Consider the following 14,519-nt stretch of genomic DNA (forward strand, 5'->3'; position numbering starts at 1 on the left):
GCCTCTCGATTCAGAAGTTCCTGCAGGCTTCTCTCCTGATGCTTCAATATATTTTGAGTCATGGCTGAACCCAGAGGGCCTGGGCTGGCTGCTCTCTGTAGATGAGCAAATGGTCAAAGGCTTTTTTTTTTTTTTTTTAAATAAGCAATGGGGATGTAATTGCTCAGGACACCCAGGAATTTCAGCTTTATGAAACACACTGTGTCCACAAGTCATTTACTCAGGAGGGAACTGTGTTGGGCTATTATATAATGACCTTCATAAAATGTTGTCACTTTGTTTTAATAACCCGGGACGACCTTTGGGCCCTTCTAGGCGGGGGAACAGGTGCTCTGACGCTCTGTAAGCAGCGAGTCAACTTTGAAGAGAACTAAACTTTGCAGCATGGGCTGGTATCTGGGAAGCCAGGTCCCGTGCATACTCCGCAGCCTCTCTGAGTCACTTGTAGCCACACAGAAAAACAGGAGGTCAGAGGCAGGTGACAGAGAGTGGCTTAGGGCCTGAAGGTCGAGTTTTAACCAGCAGGTCAGAGCTGCCCAACGCAGTTGTGAGGCTGGAGCGTTCCAGGCCTGCATCAGTACTAGCGCATGGAGCTATTGAGCACTTGAAATGTGGCTAACACAATGGAGGACCTGGATTTTCAGATTTCTTTTCTTTTTCAGCCATTTAGGCTAATTGTGAGTAGCCATGCATACAAAGATGAGTGACTGTAGCTTTTCAGCTGATGGTTGTGTTGTCTCTGTGAATCCCAGAAAGGTCTGGGTACTGTATGTACAATTAAAAGGTTGATCTAAGTAAGTCAAACAGCTAAGATTCAATGTGACTGCTGATATCCATGGATTTTTATTTATTTATTTATTTGAGAGAGAGAGAGAGATACAGAAATAGGCAGGTAGAGAGAAAGACAGAGAATGGGTGCGCCAGGGCCTCCAGCCCTGTAAATGAATTCCAGACGCATGTGCCCCCTTGTGCATCTGGCTAACGTGGGTCCTGGGGAATCGAACCGAGGTCATTTGGCTTCGCAGGCAAGCGCCTTAACCTCTAAGCCATCTCTCCATGGATCTTTTTTTATTATTTAGATTTTTGAATCTTTCTTGTAAAGGAAATTCTCTTCTCTTTGGAGGGAGGTAGGGAGAGAGGGAAGGAGAGGGAGAGAGAAAGAGAGAAAGAGAGAGAGAGAGAGAGGGAGAGAAAGAGAGAAAGAGGAAGCAACTTACCCAAGACCACAGACCTCTGGGTCTAGTGCTGTTTTTTTAAAAAAATATTATATTTATTTATTTGAGAGAGAGAGAGAGAGAAAGAGGCAGATAGATAGGGAGAGAGAGAGAGGAAGGGAGAAAGAGAAAGGAGAGAGAGAGGGAGAGAATGGGCATGTTAAGGCCTCCAGCCACTGCAAAGGAACTCCAGACACATGTGTCATCATGTGCATCTGGCTTATGTGGGTACTGGGGAATTGAACATGAGTCCTTAGGCTTTGCAGGCAAATGCCTTAACTGCTAAGCCATCTCTCCAACCCCTCCAGTGCTGTTTTTAAAGCTGCCCATCACCTGGAGCCGTTCCCATCCCTGCAGCACTCTGTGCATTTGGCCTAGAAATGGGCCACCGACTTCATCCAGATTAACCTTTGTACTGGTGCCAGCTCCTGTCTGTCCTGGGCAGAGGATGTGCCAGGCCCTACTTCTTTCCCCCAGGGACCTGCTGGATGAGTACCAGGATGCTTTTTGGGTGACACCAATTCCGGAGCTCCTCGGGTGCCACACGTGCATTGAATGGTGGCTCTGATGGACTCACAGGCCACAGATGGCTTTCCAAGTACAATCCATGTTCCCTCTAGAGAAGCATGTGTATGTGCGCACGTGTGCATGTGTGCGCACATCTCAGGAGAGAGTGAGAGAGCACAGTATCAGCCTATGTCACAGCTGAATAACCGAGTCACTAAACACCTGGCCATAAGGCACATATTGAGCAATCTGTCATCTATCCATCAACTATCATCCATCATTCACCTATCTATCTATCATATCTCTCTATCATCTATCTATCTATCTATCTATCTATCTATCTATCTATCTATCATCTATCTATCCATCCATCCATCTACCTATCATCTATCTGGATTCTTTGCTATGTGCATGTGTGTGAGTGGTGTGGTTTGTACGTGTGGTTTATGCACATGTGTGTGCCCTCGTGACAACCCATGCACTCATCTGTGGAATGTCAGGCTCCATTGCTCTTCTGCCCACTCTTATTTCAGTCTCTCACAGATACCAGAGCTTGCTGTGTTTTCGTAAGCCCAGGGGATTCCCTGGTCTCTGCTCCCCTCTGTGGGGCTGGGGAAACGGGCACGCGCGGCCGCCCATGCCGAGCTCATTTCACAGCAGCTGGAGATTCAAACTCAGGCAGTTTCAGCCCCTCCCCAGCCCAGGCCCTCGAGCTTGCACAGGAAGGAAGCACACTTTACCGCGGAGCCATCTAGTTGTCTGTCTGTCTGTCTGTCCGTCCGTCCGTCCGTCCGTCCGTCCATCCATCCATCCATCCATCCATTTCTTTGTTTTGTTTTGTTTTTTTGAGGTAGGGTCTCACTGTAGCTCAGGCTGACCCGTAATTCACTATGTAGTCTCAGGGTAGCCTCGAACTCACAGCAATCCTCCTACCTGTGCCTCCCCAAGTGCTGGGATTAAAGGCGTGCGCCACCACGCCCGGCTCATCTCTTTATTTTTGAGGTAAGGTTTTGCTATGTAGCTTAGACTGGCCTCAAAATCACAATCCTCTTGCTTCAGCGCCTAAATGCTGAGATTACAGGTGTGTGTTAGCACACTTGGCTTCCAGCAACTTTGCACTTGTTTTTGCATATGTGGATGCATGTATGCATGCTCGCTTGTGTGTGGGTGAACGTGTGTGTACGTGTTTGAGTGTATATGTGCATACATATATGTGGAAGCCATAGGTTGGCATTGAGGATGTTTCTCAATTGCTCTCTGTTGTATTTTTTTTAATTTAAATTAAATTTAATTTTTTCAGATGGGGTCTCTCACTGAACCTGGTGCTCTTCAGCTGGGCTAGACTAGGCAGCCAGCCAGTTCCAGGGCTTCTCTTGTCTCTGCCTGCCCAGGGCTGGCACTAGGATTAGAGGCACGCACCCTGCGGGAGCCTATGAAAGCTGCATGGCGGTGTCTCAGGAAGAACACGGATTCTCAGGGAGCCCCTGTGGCCACTTGTCCTTTGTGGGAGGGAGTTGGTAAACTGCAAAATGCTCGGCCAGTTTTCTGTTCTGTAGGTAAGTCCAGGGAAGGTGGCGGTTTTAGTGTGGCGACAACCTCTGTTCACACCATGGTCATAATTCCCCCCTGCCACCTTCCCTGCCACCTCTCCCAATGCCCCCCCCCCACCAAACCCCTTCTCCTTCCCACTAGTCTCTCTTCTATTTTGATGTCAGTATTTTTTCTGTTTGCCCCTCCTGTTATGCAGGCCTTGTGTGTAACGTCAGCCACTGTGAGGCCATGAGTACCTGGAAGACAGTATTGAAGGCATTCCTCCTTTTCCATTGGTTCTTTCATTTTTACCTCAATTTTTATTAACATTTTCCATGATTATAAAAAATATCCCATGGTAGTACCCTCCCTCTCCTCCCCGCTTTCCCCTTTGAAATTCCATTCTCCATCATATTCCCTCCCCATCTCAATCATTGTACTTACATATATACAATACCAACCTATTAAGTACCCTCCTCCCTTCCTTTCTCTTCCCTTTATATCTCCTTTTTACCTTACTGGCCACTGCTACTGAATTTTTTTCCTTCTCATGCAGAAGCCCAATCATCATCCACATATGAGGGAGTCAAAGTTCTTACATTGTTTTTTTCTGCCACCTCTTCTGCAATGGTCCCTGAGCCTTGGAGGGGGTAATGGAAGTGTCTCACTCAGTGTGGAACACTCCACTGTCACTTCTCAGCACTTTGGTGAGTTTTGAGCCTCCCCAGTGTTCACCGTCATCTGACAAGAGAAGCTTCTCTAAACAAAAGTGAGAGTAGCCCTAACATATGAGCAGAAACACAAGTTTATAAGCAGCTCGGTGGGCATATGTCATTCAGCCAGACAACGGTAGTGGTTTCCTCCCTAGGGCTTATGGCCTCCCCTCCCCAGCCATTGGCTTTTCATTAAGTTTTCAGTACCGGGCAGAAAATCCCTCCCATGGATGGGCCCTTAAGTCTAATCCGAGAACAATTGGTTTCCTCTACAATAGATATGCCATTATTGCACTAGTTGGTACATTTGGCCTGGCCAGCCAGCTGTAAAAGTTGAAGAGGGTCCACTGCTGGTTAAGACTGTGGATGACTTTTCTTCCCTAACAGGCTGCATAGCTCTTACCAGCATCCTCACAGCTAGTCAGCAGGGCTTTATGCACCGACGTGAGCCCTTCACCAGCTGAGCTGCATCCCAGCTCTGGAAGCTCATTTTTAAATATCTATAGAAAGTTCTTGGGCTAGAGAGAGAGCTTAGTGGTTAAGGAGTTTGCCTGTGCAGTCAAAGGACCCAGGTTCAATTCCACAGGACCCACGTAAGCCAGATGCACAAGGGGCACGTGTGTCTGGAGTTTGTTTGCAGTGGATGGAGGGCCTGGAACACCCATTCTCTCTCTCTGTTAGTTTCTTTCTTCTCTTTTTGTTTCTCTATTTGCAAATAAAAAGAATTTTTTTTTTTTTAAAGTTCTTCTTGGGCTGGAGAGATGGCTTAGCGGTTAAGGAACTTGTCTGTGAAGCCTAAGGATCCAGGTTCAATTTTCCAGGTTCCACGTAAGCCAGGTACACATGGTGGAGTTAGTTTGCAGTGGCTAGAGGTCCTGGTGGACCCATTCTCTCTCCCTCTCTCTTTCTTTCTCTCTCTCTCTAACTCTAACAAATGAATAAAAAATAAATAAGAACAAAAAAACTAAAAAAAAAAAAAGTTCATGTTGCCAAAGCACTTGGCGCACTACACCCTATTTCATCAGTACATTACTTCTCCTGAGGAAATGACCTTCACCCATTTTTCCACTGAGAAAAACTGAAGCAAAGAGCTCTTTGACGTGGTGGTGACCTTCAGAGCCCGACTGTCGCTTTTTTCTTCCTCCTTCACCCCAAGACCTCTGAGGTCCAGAGGCAGGCTCTTAGAAAGCAGTAAGTCCTGGGCAGAGAAAAGCCCCCTGTTTGGGGGCGGATCCTTTGCAGAGTGATTAGCAGACGCGGGGAACCATGAGAAAAGGAAAGGAGAGCCTTGGGAAGGTGGAAAGGGGAAGTGGGGTGCTGCCTGACCCAAGTTTTGCTGACAAGACAGCTGTGCCTGGGGCGCCCGCCGGGGCATCAGCTCTACAGAAACGGGGCAATCCAAGCTCATGCCACCATCTCCTTGAGCAGAGCCCAAGAAGTCCCTGGGGTGTCAGGGGCCTTCAAGGCAGCCCGTGGGGTGGGAGCAGAGGCAGTGATGAAGAAGGACACCTTAGGGCTCTGAGATTAGAGAAGTTCTGCTGTTCCCACTCTTGTTTTCTTTCTTTTTGTCTTTTTTTCTTTCTTCCTTCCTTCCTTTCTCTCTCTCTCTCTCTTTCTCTTGCACTCTTTCTTTCCTTCTTTCTTTCCTTCCTTCTTTCCTTCCTTCCTTCCTTCTTTCTTTTTTTCTTTCTTTCTTTCTTTCATTGGTTTTTGGAGATAAGAGTCTTCCTCTAGCCCCAGGCTACCTAGAACACACTTGTAGTCTCAGGCTGGCCTCAAACTCATGGCGATCCTCCTCCCTCATCCTCTTGAGTGCTGGGATTAAAGGCGTGAGCCACCAGGCCCGGCCCACTCCTGTTTCTTTCCTTCCTTTCTTTCTTTTTTTTTTGTTTTTTTGAGGTAGGGCCTCACTCTAGTCCAGGCTGACCTGGAATTCACTATATAGTCTCAGGGTGGCCTCGAAGTCACAGTGATCCTCCTCCCTCTGCCTCCCAAAGTGCTGGGATTAAAGGCGTGCGCCACCACGCCCGGCCCCCTCTTGTTTCTTATTGGGGGTTAAGTTGTCAATGCTCTGAGCTGCTTACTGGGAATTCTCACTGAGCTGAGCTCGGCAGGAGGGGAGAGGGTAGAGAAGGACTCACCTGCTCACCTTCATTTTATAAGGACAGAAAAGGATGCAGACTTTGGTACTGGATCAAGGCTGAAGTTCATCAGAGCAGATTTGGGGACTGAGAAGGCAGTATGAACCACAGACCATAAGTTAAACCCCAAGTGAGACAGGTGTGGCAACACACACACCTATCATGGCAACACTTGGGAGGCTGAGACAGAAGGACCATGAGTTCAAAGACATCTTAAGCAACATACCAAGACCCTGTGTCAAATGAAAGAGGTGGGTGTGGTGGCGCACGCCTTTAATCCCAGCACTCGGGAGGCAGAGGTAGGAGGATAACCATGAGTTCGAGGCCACCCTAAGACTCCATAGTGAATTCTAGGTTAGCCTGGGCTAGATGAGACCCTACCTTGAAAAATCAAAAAAAAAAAAAAAAAAAAAGAAGAAGAAGAAGATTGTGTTGTGGTATACATCTGTAATTTCAGCATTCAGGAGGTAAAGGCAGGACAGTCATAAGTTCAAGGTCAATGTCAGCTATCCAGAAACTTTGAAGCCATCTAGTACTATGTGAGACCCTGTCTCAACACACTCACACATACTCACTCTCTCTCTCTCTCTCTCTCTCTCTCTCTCTCACAAGAGCTTCCAAAAACAAGAGGGACACCTCTCCTTCCCTTCTTCAGTTGCCTTATTTATTTATTTATTGAGGTAGGGTCTCGCTCTAGCCCAGGCTGACCTGGAATTCACTGTGCAGTCTCAGGGTGGCCTTGAACTCATGACCATTGTCCTATCTCTGCCTCCCAAGGGCTGGGATTAAAGGTGTGCACCACCACACCCAGTTAACAATTTTTTTTTTTTTTTTTTTTTTTTTTTTTTTTTGCGACCAAGTCTTCCTCTCTAGTACAAGCTGCTCTGAGACTATTAGCCCACACTTTCCTCAAATTTGTCATCATGTTGCCTGGGCCTTGTGAGGGCTGGAATTACAGGCATGCGTTATCCCAACAGCTTGCTGCACTGTCTCTTCCCAGCCCCTGCACAGAGACTTCTCGAAGCTGGAGTTCCTACATTAGTGGCAACACAAAGGAGTCGCCAGTGCATTTCCCTGGGGAAGGGACCCTGTGTGACCGCCACCTCCTGACTGCAGTTCTGCCAGGACTCAGTTTCTTTTTCTTTCCCTCCTACTGAACGTTCCCGTCTCCCAACTGCACACCTCCAAGGCGTCAGGGAGGGAAAGCTTTCTTCTGAGCGATGAAAACGGATACATGAGAAGTCACAGGGAAGAAAGCAATTGAGAAGAAACTTTCAGGGCTGGGGACATGGCTCAGCAGTTAAACATCCTTGCTTGTGAAGCTTGCTGACCCCAGTTGAATCCGCAGAACCCACATAAAGCCAGATGCACAATATGGTGCACATGTTTAGAGTTTGTTTGCAGCAGTAAGAGGCCCTGGAGCATCCACTTTCTCTCTCTCTCTGTCTCTCTCTCTTTGCCTCTTTTTCTCTCTCCCTCAAATAAATCAATTAATAAAATAAAATATTTTTTGAGGCAAGCTCAACAGACTGCATTTTTTTTTTTTTTTGTTTTTTTGAGGTAGGGTCTCACTCTAGCCTAGGCTGACCTGGAATTCACTCTGCATTCTCAGGGTGGCCTCGAACTCACAGTGATCCTCCTACCTCTGCCTCCCAAGTGCTGGGATTAAAGGCGTGCGCCACCACGCCTGGCCAGACTGCCTTTTTTTATGCTAGAGTGAGAGAGGGAGAGATAGAGAATTGGCCTGTCAGGGCCTCCAGCCACTGCAATCGAACTCCAGACACGTGCGCCCCCTTGTGTGCATGTGCGACCTTACACATTTGTGTCAGTGTGCATCTCACTTACGTGGGACCTGGGGAGTCAAACATGAGTCCTTAGGCTTCACAGGCAAATGCCTTAACCACTAAGCCATCTCTCCAGCCCTAAATGAAAAAAATATTTTTTAAAAAAGGTGAATGGCTCCTGAGAGCAATGACTCCCAAGGTTGTCCTCTGGCCTCCACCTATACATACACACACATGGGTATGCACAAGCACACACATGGACGTGCAAACATACACACACACACACGATTACATCTATTTATCACTGTCACACAACCTGAGGGGACCAATCTGGTTCTTACTAGGTGATCTGCTGCAAGGTGTCAGCTCTCTACTGTAAACAATTGTGCTTATTTTGGAGGCGGCCTGTCCTTCCCGTGAGGACTTGCTGCTCCTCACTGGTCCCATCTGGCTTTGCAAGAGCCGTCATGCTGGCTGGAAATGCTCCCCTCAGCAGATGCCTATTGGTCCCTAGTCCTCTGATCACCTCCCAGGCCTGGGGCTTACAAGAGGTCTGGGGTGCTGCTTTGTGCTCCCCTGTGGGCCACTCTTGAACCAGGCAGCCCTGTGGCCGTGGGATTAGCCTCGAGGCTGGTCAGCCTGCTGGGCGGTGCTGGGAAACAACCTGGTTGTAGAACTTCCAGCCCTCGGCTCTCAGAACCTGTCCCAGCCTCTCTCCTTTGTCCTGAGAGCCGTAGTGCGCAGCCATCTCTTTGGCCCTGGAAAACACACGCCCACACAGACCTGCATGGGGGATTGTTTTAGGCATGGTCCTCCTCCAGCTGCTGCTGAGTGACCCATCCTCACAGAGCCCTTGCCCATACTTAGGCGCTGTGGGGACTCATGGGTGAGAAAGTCAAGCTCATGAGTCAGTCACCTAGATTCCTCTGGGCATGATTACCTATCTATCTATCTATCTATCTATCTATCTATCTATCTATCTATCTATTTGCAAGCCGATAGAGAGAAGAGAGACAGAGAGAAAGGGTGCACCAGGGCCTCCGGCCATTGCAAATGAACTCCAGATGCATGTGCCGCTTTGTGCATCTGTCTTCACGTGGGTCCTGGGGAATCAAACCTGGGTCCTTAGGCTTTGCAGGCCTTAACCACTCTCTCCAGACCAGAATGATTTTTTTTTTTTTTTTTTTGGTAACTGTGTTTTTCTCTGTAGGTCAGGATGGCCTAAACCTTAAGGCCATCCTCCTGTCTCAGTCCTCCAAGCACTGGAATTACAGTTATGCTCCAGTGAGTTGGGCTAAGGTGAATGTTCAGTGGCTAAGGTGCTTGACCACAAAGCCTAAGGACTCATGTTCCACTCTCCAGGTCCCACATAAGCCAGACACACAAAGTAATGCAAGTGTGCAAGTTGCTCATGCACACAAGGTGGCACAGGTGTGTGGAGTTCTATTACTGTAGCCGGAAGCCCTGGTGTGCCAATTCTCTCTCTCTCTCAGATAAAACCATTTATTTATGTGTGTGTGTGTGTGTGTGTGTGTGTGTGTGTGTGTGCATGTGCACCAGAGTCTCTTGCCACTGTGAACAAATGCTTGTCTGGCTTTATATGGGCGGCAGGGGAATTGAACCCCAGCTGGCAGCCTTTGCAAGCAAGTGCCTTTAACTGCTGAGCCATCTCTCCAGTCCCAAGTGCCAGGAAGTTGGGGTTGCTTTCTTGAGGAAGTGGGGCCGCAGCTGATGCCAGAGGGTGAAGGAGGGTAGGAATAGTTGTTACAAGGGCCCTGTGGTGAGGGCTGGGGAAGGCTCATGGTCAGGATAAGGGGCTGAAGGGCAGGGTTGAGGGAAGAAGCAGTGGCCCGTGGGTAATCTGATCCTGACAGCGGCATTGGTGGCCAAAGCCCCATTGATTGAGCCTTGGCGTCATCTCAAAACGATCCATTGTTCTTGTGTACAGAAGAACACCAGTGACCTGAGTTGACTGTGGCAAGTGAAGACTTTGGACCTTCCGGGGGTCACTTGACTGCCTCTTGCCCCTGGGCTTTCAGATGGCACGCCCAGCCGTTTTTCTCAGGATAGGTCCATTCTGCCTCTCTTGGAAGATTCCCTTCCCTGTCCATATCCACTTACCACATCCCAGAGTTATTCCTGGCCCAGCCTCAGGCTCCGAGCTTCCTCTCTAGCAGTCAGATGATTCCGTCCATGCGGTGGCTTCATTGCTTGTTTAAACACGGGTGACCTCCAACTTTCAACCCTCAGGCTTCCCCTCTGGCTACTTGCTGTTTACTTAACATGTCCGTTCAGTGGTCACAAAGCTGTCTTTAAGTCATGCCATATCCAAATCCAAATCGTGAGCAACTTTTCCCTCTAAACACAGAGCCTTTCCAGAGTTTCCCAACCAGTGCTCCTGTCCATTTGTACAAGGATCCGAACGTGCCTGGATGCCTTTTCCTCTGTCACTCCCTCATCCAAGCAGAAACATCCAAATCTAGGGGGCTAGAGATTGCTCAGTGGTTTAGGCACTTTCTGCAAAGCCCAAGGACCCGACTTTGATTCCCCACTACCCATGTATGGCCAGATGCACAAAGTGGTGCGTGCGTCTGGAGGAGACCCTGCTGTGCCCATCCCCTCTATCTTCTCACTATGCTTATGAATAAATAAAATATATTTTTTAAAAAGTCCAAATCTAGGGCTGGAGAGATGGCTTAGTGGTTAAGCACTTGCCTGTGAAGCCTAAGGACCCTGGTTTGAGGGTCGATTCTCCAGGACCCACATTAGCCAGATGCACAAGGGGCACATGAGTCTGGAGTTCGTTTGCAGTGGCTGGAGGCCCTGGCGCGCCCATTCTCTCTCTCTATCTGCCTCTTTCTGTCTCTGTCACTCTCAAATAAATAAATAAAAATGAACAAAAAAAAATTTTTTTTAAAGTCCAAATCTATTCTGAGTTCTGTGGCTGGGAAGATGGTGAAATGCTTGCTGTGTAGGCATTAGGACCTGAGTTTGGCTTTCCAGAACCCACATAAAAAAAGAAAAGCCAGATTTAGTGATATGTACTTGAAATCTCAGCTCTGGAAAGTCATACAGGGAGTTCCCCAGACAGTGCCAATTAGCTAGTCTAGCCAAATTGTTGAGCTTTAGATTCAGCGAGAGACCTTCTGTCCAAAAACAGGCTCGAGGGTGACTGAGGAAGACACCAGACGCTGACTTCTGGTCTTCACATGCACACGTACATCTGCCTATACGTGTGTCCACATGCACACACAACACACACATACAGGAAAAAAAAAAAGAGAGGAAAAAAGAAATCAAATTGTAGTAGGTACTTACCTTCTCAATGCCTCTCCAGTTCATGGGCTCTTCTTATCCCCCACCAGCAGCTCAGAGCCAGCCAATGTTTGCCCGGGTGACGGGTGACGACAGCAGCCTCTTACTCAGTGCATCTTGCACCTTCTGACCCACAGTCTTCTGCGTGCGGGCTGAGCTGTGTGAAGCCCGCAACGACAGTCATGCTCTCATTACTTCAATCTTAAAATCCTTCTATGGATTTAAATTCTCTTAGGAGAAATGAAAGACAATCTTGTTTTTTAAATATTTTATTTATTTGAGAGAGAGAAAGAGAGAGAGAGAGAGAGAGAGAGAGAGAGAGAGAAAGAGACAGATAGATAGATAGAGAGAATGGGCGCACCACGGCCTCTAGCCAAGGCAAACGAACCTCAGACGCATGCGCCCCCTTGTGCATCTGGCTTATGTGGGTCCTGGGGAATTGAACCTGGGTCCTTAGGCTTTGCAGGCAAGTGCCTTAACTGCTGAGTCATCTCTCCAGCACCTTTTTTTCCCTTCCTTTCCCTTCCCTTCCCTTCATTTTCTTTCTTTCTTTTTTTTTAAAGAAAGGATTTCATGTGGCCCAGTTCCTCAAAGTACACGTGAATTGAACTCCTGATTTTCCCGCCTCTGCCTCCCAAGGGCTGGGATTACAGCTGTGCACCAGTGCACTCCGCTTCAGGAAGATGACCTTTAATGAGGCCCTCAAGGTCCTTTACAGTCTTACATAGCTCTTCCCTTTCTGCCTCAGTGATGTCTTTGGGGGGATTTGTGGGGTACTGGCCTCTTTCCCTGTGCAGGGTGAAAGCCATTCTGCAGATGACTTTTCTATTCCAGGTCAATTCCATGCCACTTCTTACTAGCTTTAAAGGATAGACTGGGGGCTGGTGAGATGGCTTAGCAGTTAAGTGCTTGCCTGTGAAGCTTAGGGTCCTTGGTTCGAGGCTCGATTCCCCAGGACCCATGTTAGCCAGATGCACAAGGGGGCGCACGCATCTGGAGTTCGTTTGCAGAGGTTGGAAGCCCTGGCGCCCCATTCTCTATCTCTAGCTCCCTCTTTCTCTCTCTGTCTGTTGCTCTCAAATAAATAAAAATAAACAAAAAAATTAAAAAATAAAAGGATAGACTGGCCAATTAGCTCTGGGAAGAGATTTCCCCCCTGGATCCTGAGGCTGAGTCCTTATTGCAAGCTGTCTGGTTTTCTATCTGTGGCTTGCTGGAAGAATGGGCTATCTTTTTTAAAAATATATTTTATTTATTTATTTATTTGAGAGAAAAAGAGAGAGAGAGAATGGGCACACCAGGGCCTCCAGCCACTGCAAACAAACTCCAGATGCATGCGCCCCCTTGTGCATCTGGGCTTACATGGGTCCTGGAGAATCAGACCAGGATCCTTTGGCTTTATAGGCAAATGCCTTAACGCTAAGCCATCTCTCCAGCCCAGAATGGACTATCTTTAAGATGCGAATTTGCCTGGTTCTCCCAGGGTTGGGGGAACCAGGATGCTGGTTGTGGGGGTAGGGGAGCCCTTTCTTTGTCTCCTCACATGTCCTTGTCTTCCTTTCACAGCCATGGAAACAAAGAAGCTTTCTCTTGCCGGGGAATTCAGCTTGCTGTGGACTGGTTCAGGGACAGGGGACACACATACATCAAGGTTTTTGTCCCATCATGGAGGAAGGAGCCTTCACGATCAGATACCCCGATCAGAGGTATGCTGGGGCAGGTGTAGGCTTCTGGGGTACCATGCTCTGTTGTTTTGCAGTGCCTCCCACACAGTGGTGGCCAGTTACCTAGTTAGTTACTGGTTTCATCTTCCTCACCGCACTGAAAGCTTTACAAAGGCCCTGACTGCGGATGTTCAGCGCTCAGCACCTGCATACAGCAGATACCAATCGAAACTTTGCAGACCAAAACTCCACAACTCTTATTTGCCTATTTAAAGACACAGAAATTACTCTACCATTTAGTGTGAATGGACACATTCCAAAATAATGCTAACTTAAATTATTTATTTACTCATTTGCATGTGTGTATGGGTGCACCAGGGTCTCTTCCTTGCCTCTGCAAATAAATGCCTGTCTGGCTTGACGTGGGTGGCTGGAGAATCGAACCCAGGCTTGCAGTCTTTGCAAGCAAGTGCCTTTAACTGCTAAGCCATCTCCCCAACCCTTGTGTTATAACTTTTAACACTTTGGAGAAAGAGCTGGTCTACATCCCACCACTCATAGTAAGTAAATAGAGCATGAAGATAATGCTCAATCTGTCAGATAATAACTATTATTTACTGAACCCCTGGTCTAGTCTCTTTATTTAAACACATGGAAGTTGAAACCCATGAAATTACTTCTTTTGTTGCTGTGGAGGAAGGGCCTCACTTGAGCCCAGGCTGACCTGGAATTCACTATTAATTCTTAGGCCAGCCTTGACTTCACAACAATCCTCCTTCCTCCAGCTCCCAAATGCTGGGATTAAAGGTGTGAGCCACCACATTCAGCAGGGTAAATTACTTTTAACACCCTCCTCGATGCTGAGGGTTGAACCTGGGGCTTTGCACGTGCTGGACAAGTGCTCTGCCACGTATTCCCAGCCTAGTAACTCTTTTTCTTTTCTTTTCTTTTTTTTTTTTTTGGAGGTAGGGTCTCCCTCTAGTCTAGACTGACCTGGAATTCACTATGTAGTTTCAGGCTGGCCTCGACCTCATGGTGATCCTCCTACCTCAGCTTTCTGAGTGCTGGGATTAAAGGAGTGTGCCACCATGCCTGGCCCCTGCTTAGTTTTAATTCTTAAATCAGCTAGAACTATTTGAAGGTATAAATAATGGGATATTGTGGCTTAAATAAACAGGGTTTGATTTGTCTTTCTTCCTTTTCTTCCTTATTCCCTCCCTCCTTCCCTTCCTTCCTTTTCTTTATTTTTAGAGAGAGGGAGAGACGGAGATAGAGAGAGAGAGAGAGAGAATATGAATGAGGACCTCAGCCACTAAAATTGAACTCCAGACACTTGTGCCACCTAGTGGGCATGTGTGACCTTGTGCTTGCCTCATCTTTGTCTGGCTTACATGGGATCTGGAGAGTCAAACATGGGTCCTTAGGCTTTGCAGGCAAGTGCCTTAACTGTGCTAAGCCATCTCTCCAGACCCTCTTTCTTTGAGTACAAGGGATTCAACCCAGAGTTTCACGAATGCCATGCCAATACTCTACCTCAGAGCTGGATTTTCAGTTCTTGCTCATTTTTCATCCTGCTCTCTCACAACAAGAAGTCAGATGCTGCATCTTTGTTGACAAAAGATCAACCAACTCAACAGTAGGTGTGGGCCAC

The 14,519-nt window shown here is 47.7% G+C and overlaps 1 protein-coding gene across 1 annotated transcript in view; it reads left to right on the forward strand.

The window, feature by feature from the left end:
• The window catches only part of Zc3h12d (zinc finger CCCH-type containing 12D), a 44,491-nt gene that overhangs the window by 15,869 nt on the left and 14,103 nt on the right, over positions 1-14,519 (forward strand). Inside the window, exon 4 of the mRNA XM_004651301.2 lies at positions 12,771-12,910. Coding sequence (XP_004651358.2) covers positions 12,771-12,910 — 140 coding nt within the window. The remainder of the gene's footprint in view (positions 1-12,770; positions 12,911-14,519) is intronic.

This window comes from Jaculus jaculus, chromosome 9 (assembly GCF_020740685.1).
Source record: "Jaculus jaculus isolate mJacJac1 chromosome 9, mJacJac1.mat.Y.cur, whole genome shotgun sequence".
In the NCBI taxonomy this organism is placed as follows: Eukaryota; Metazoa; Chordata; class Mammalia; order Rodentia; family Dipodidae; genus Jaculus; species Jaculus jaculus.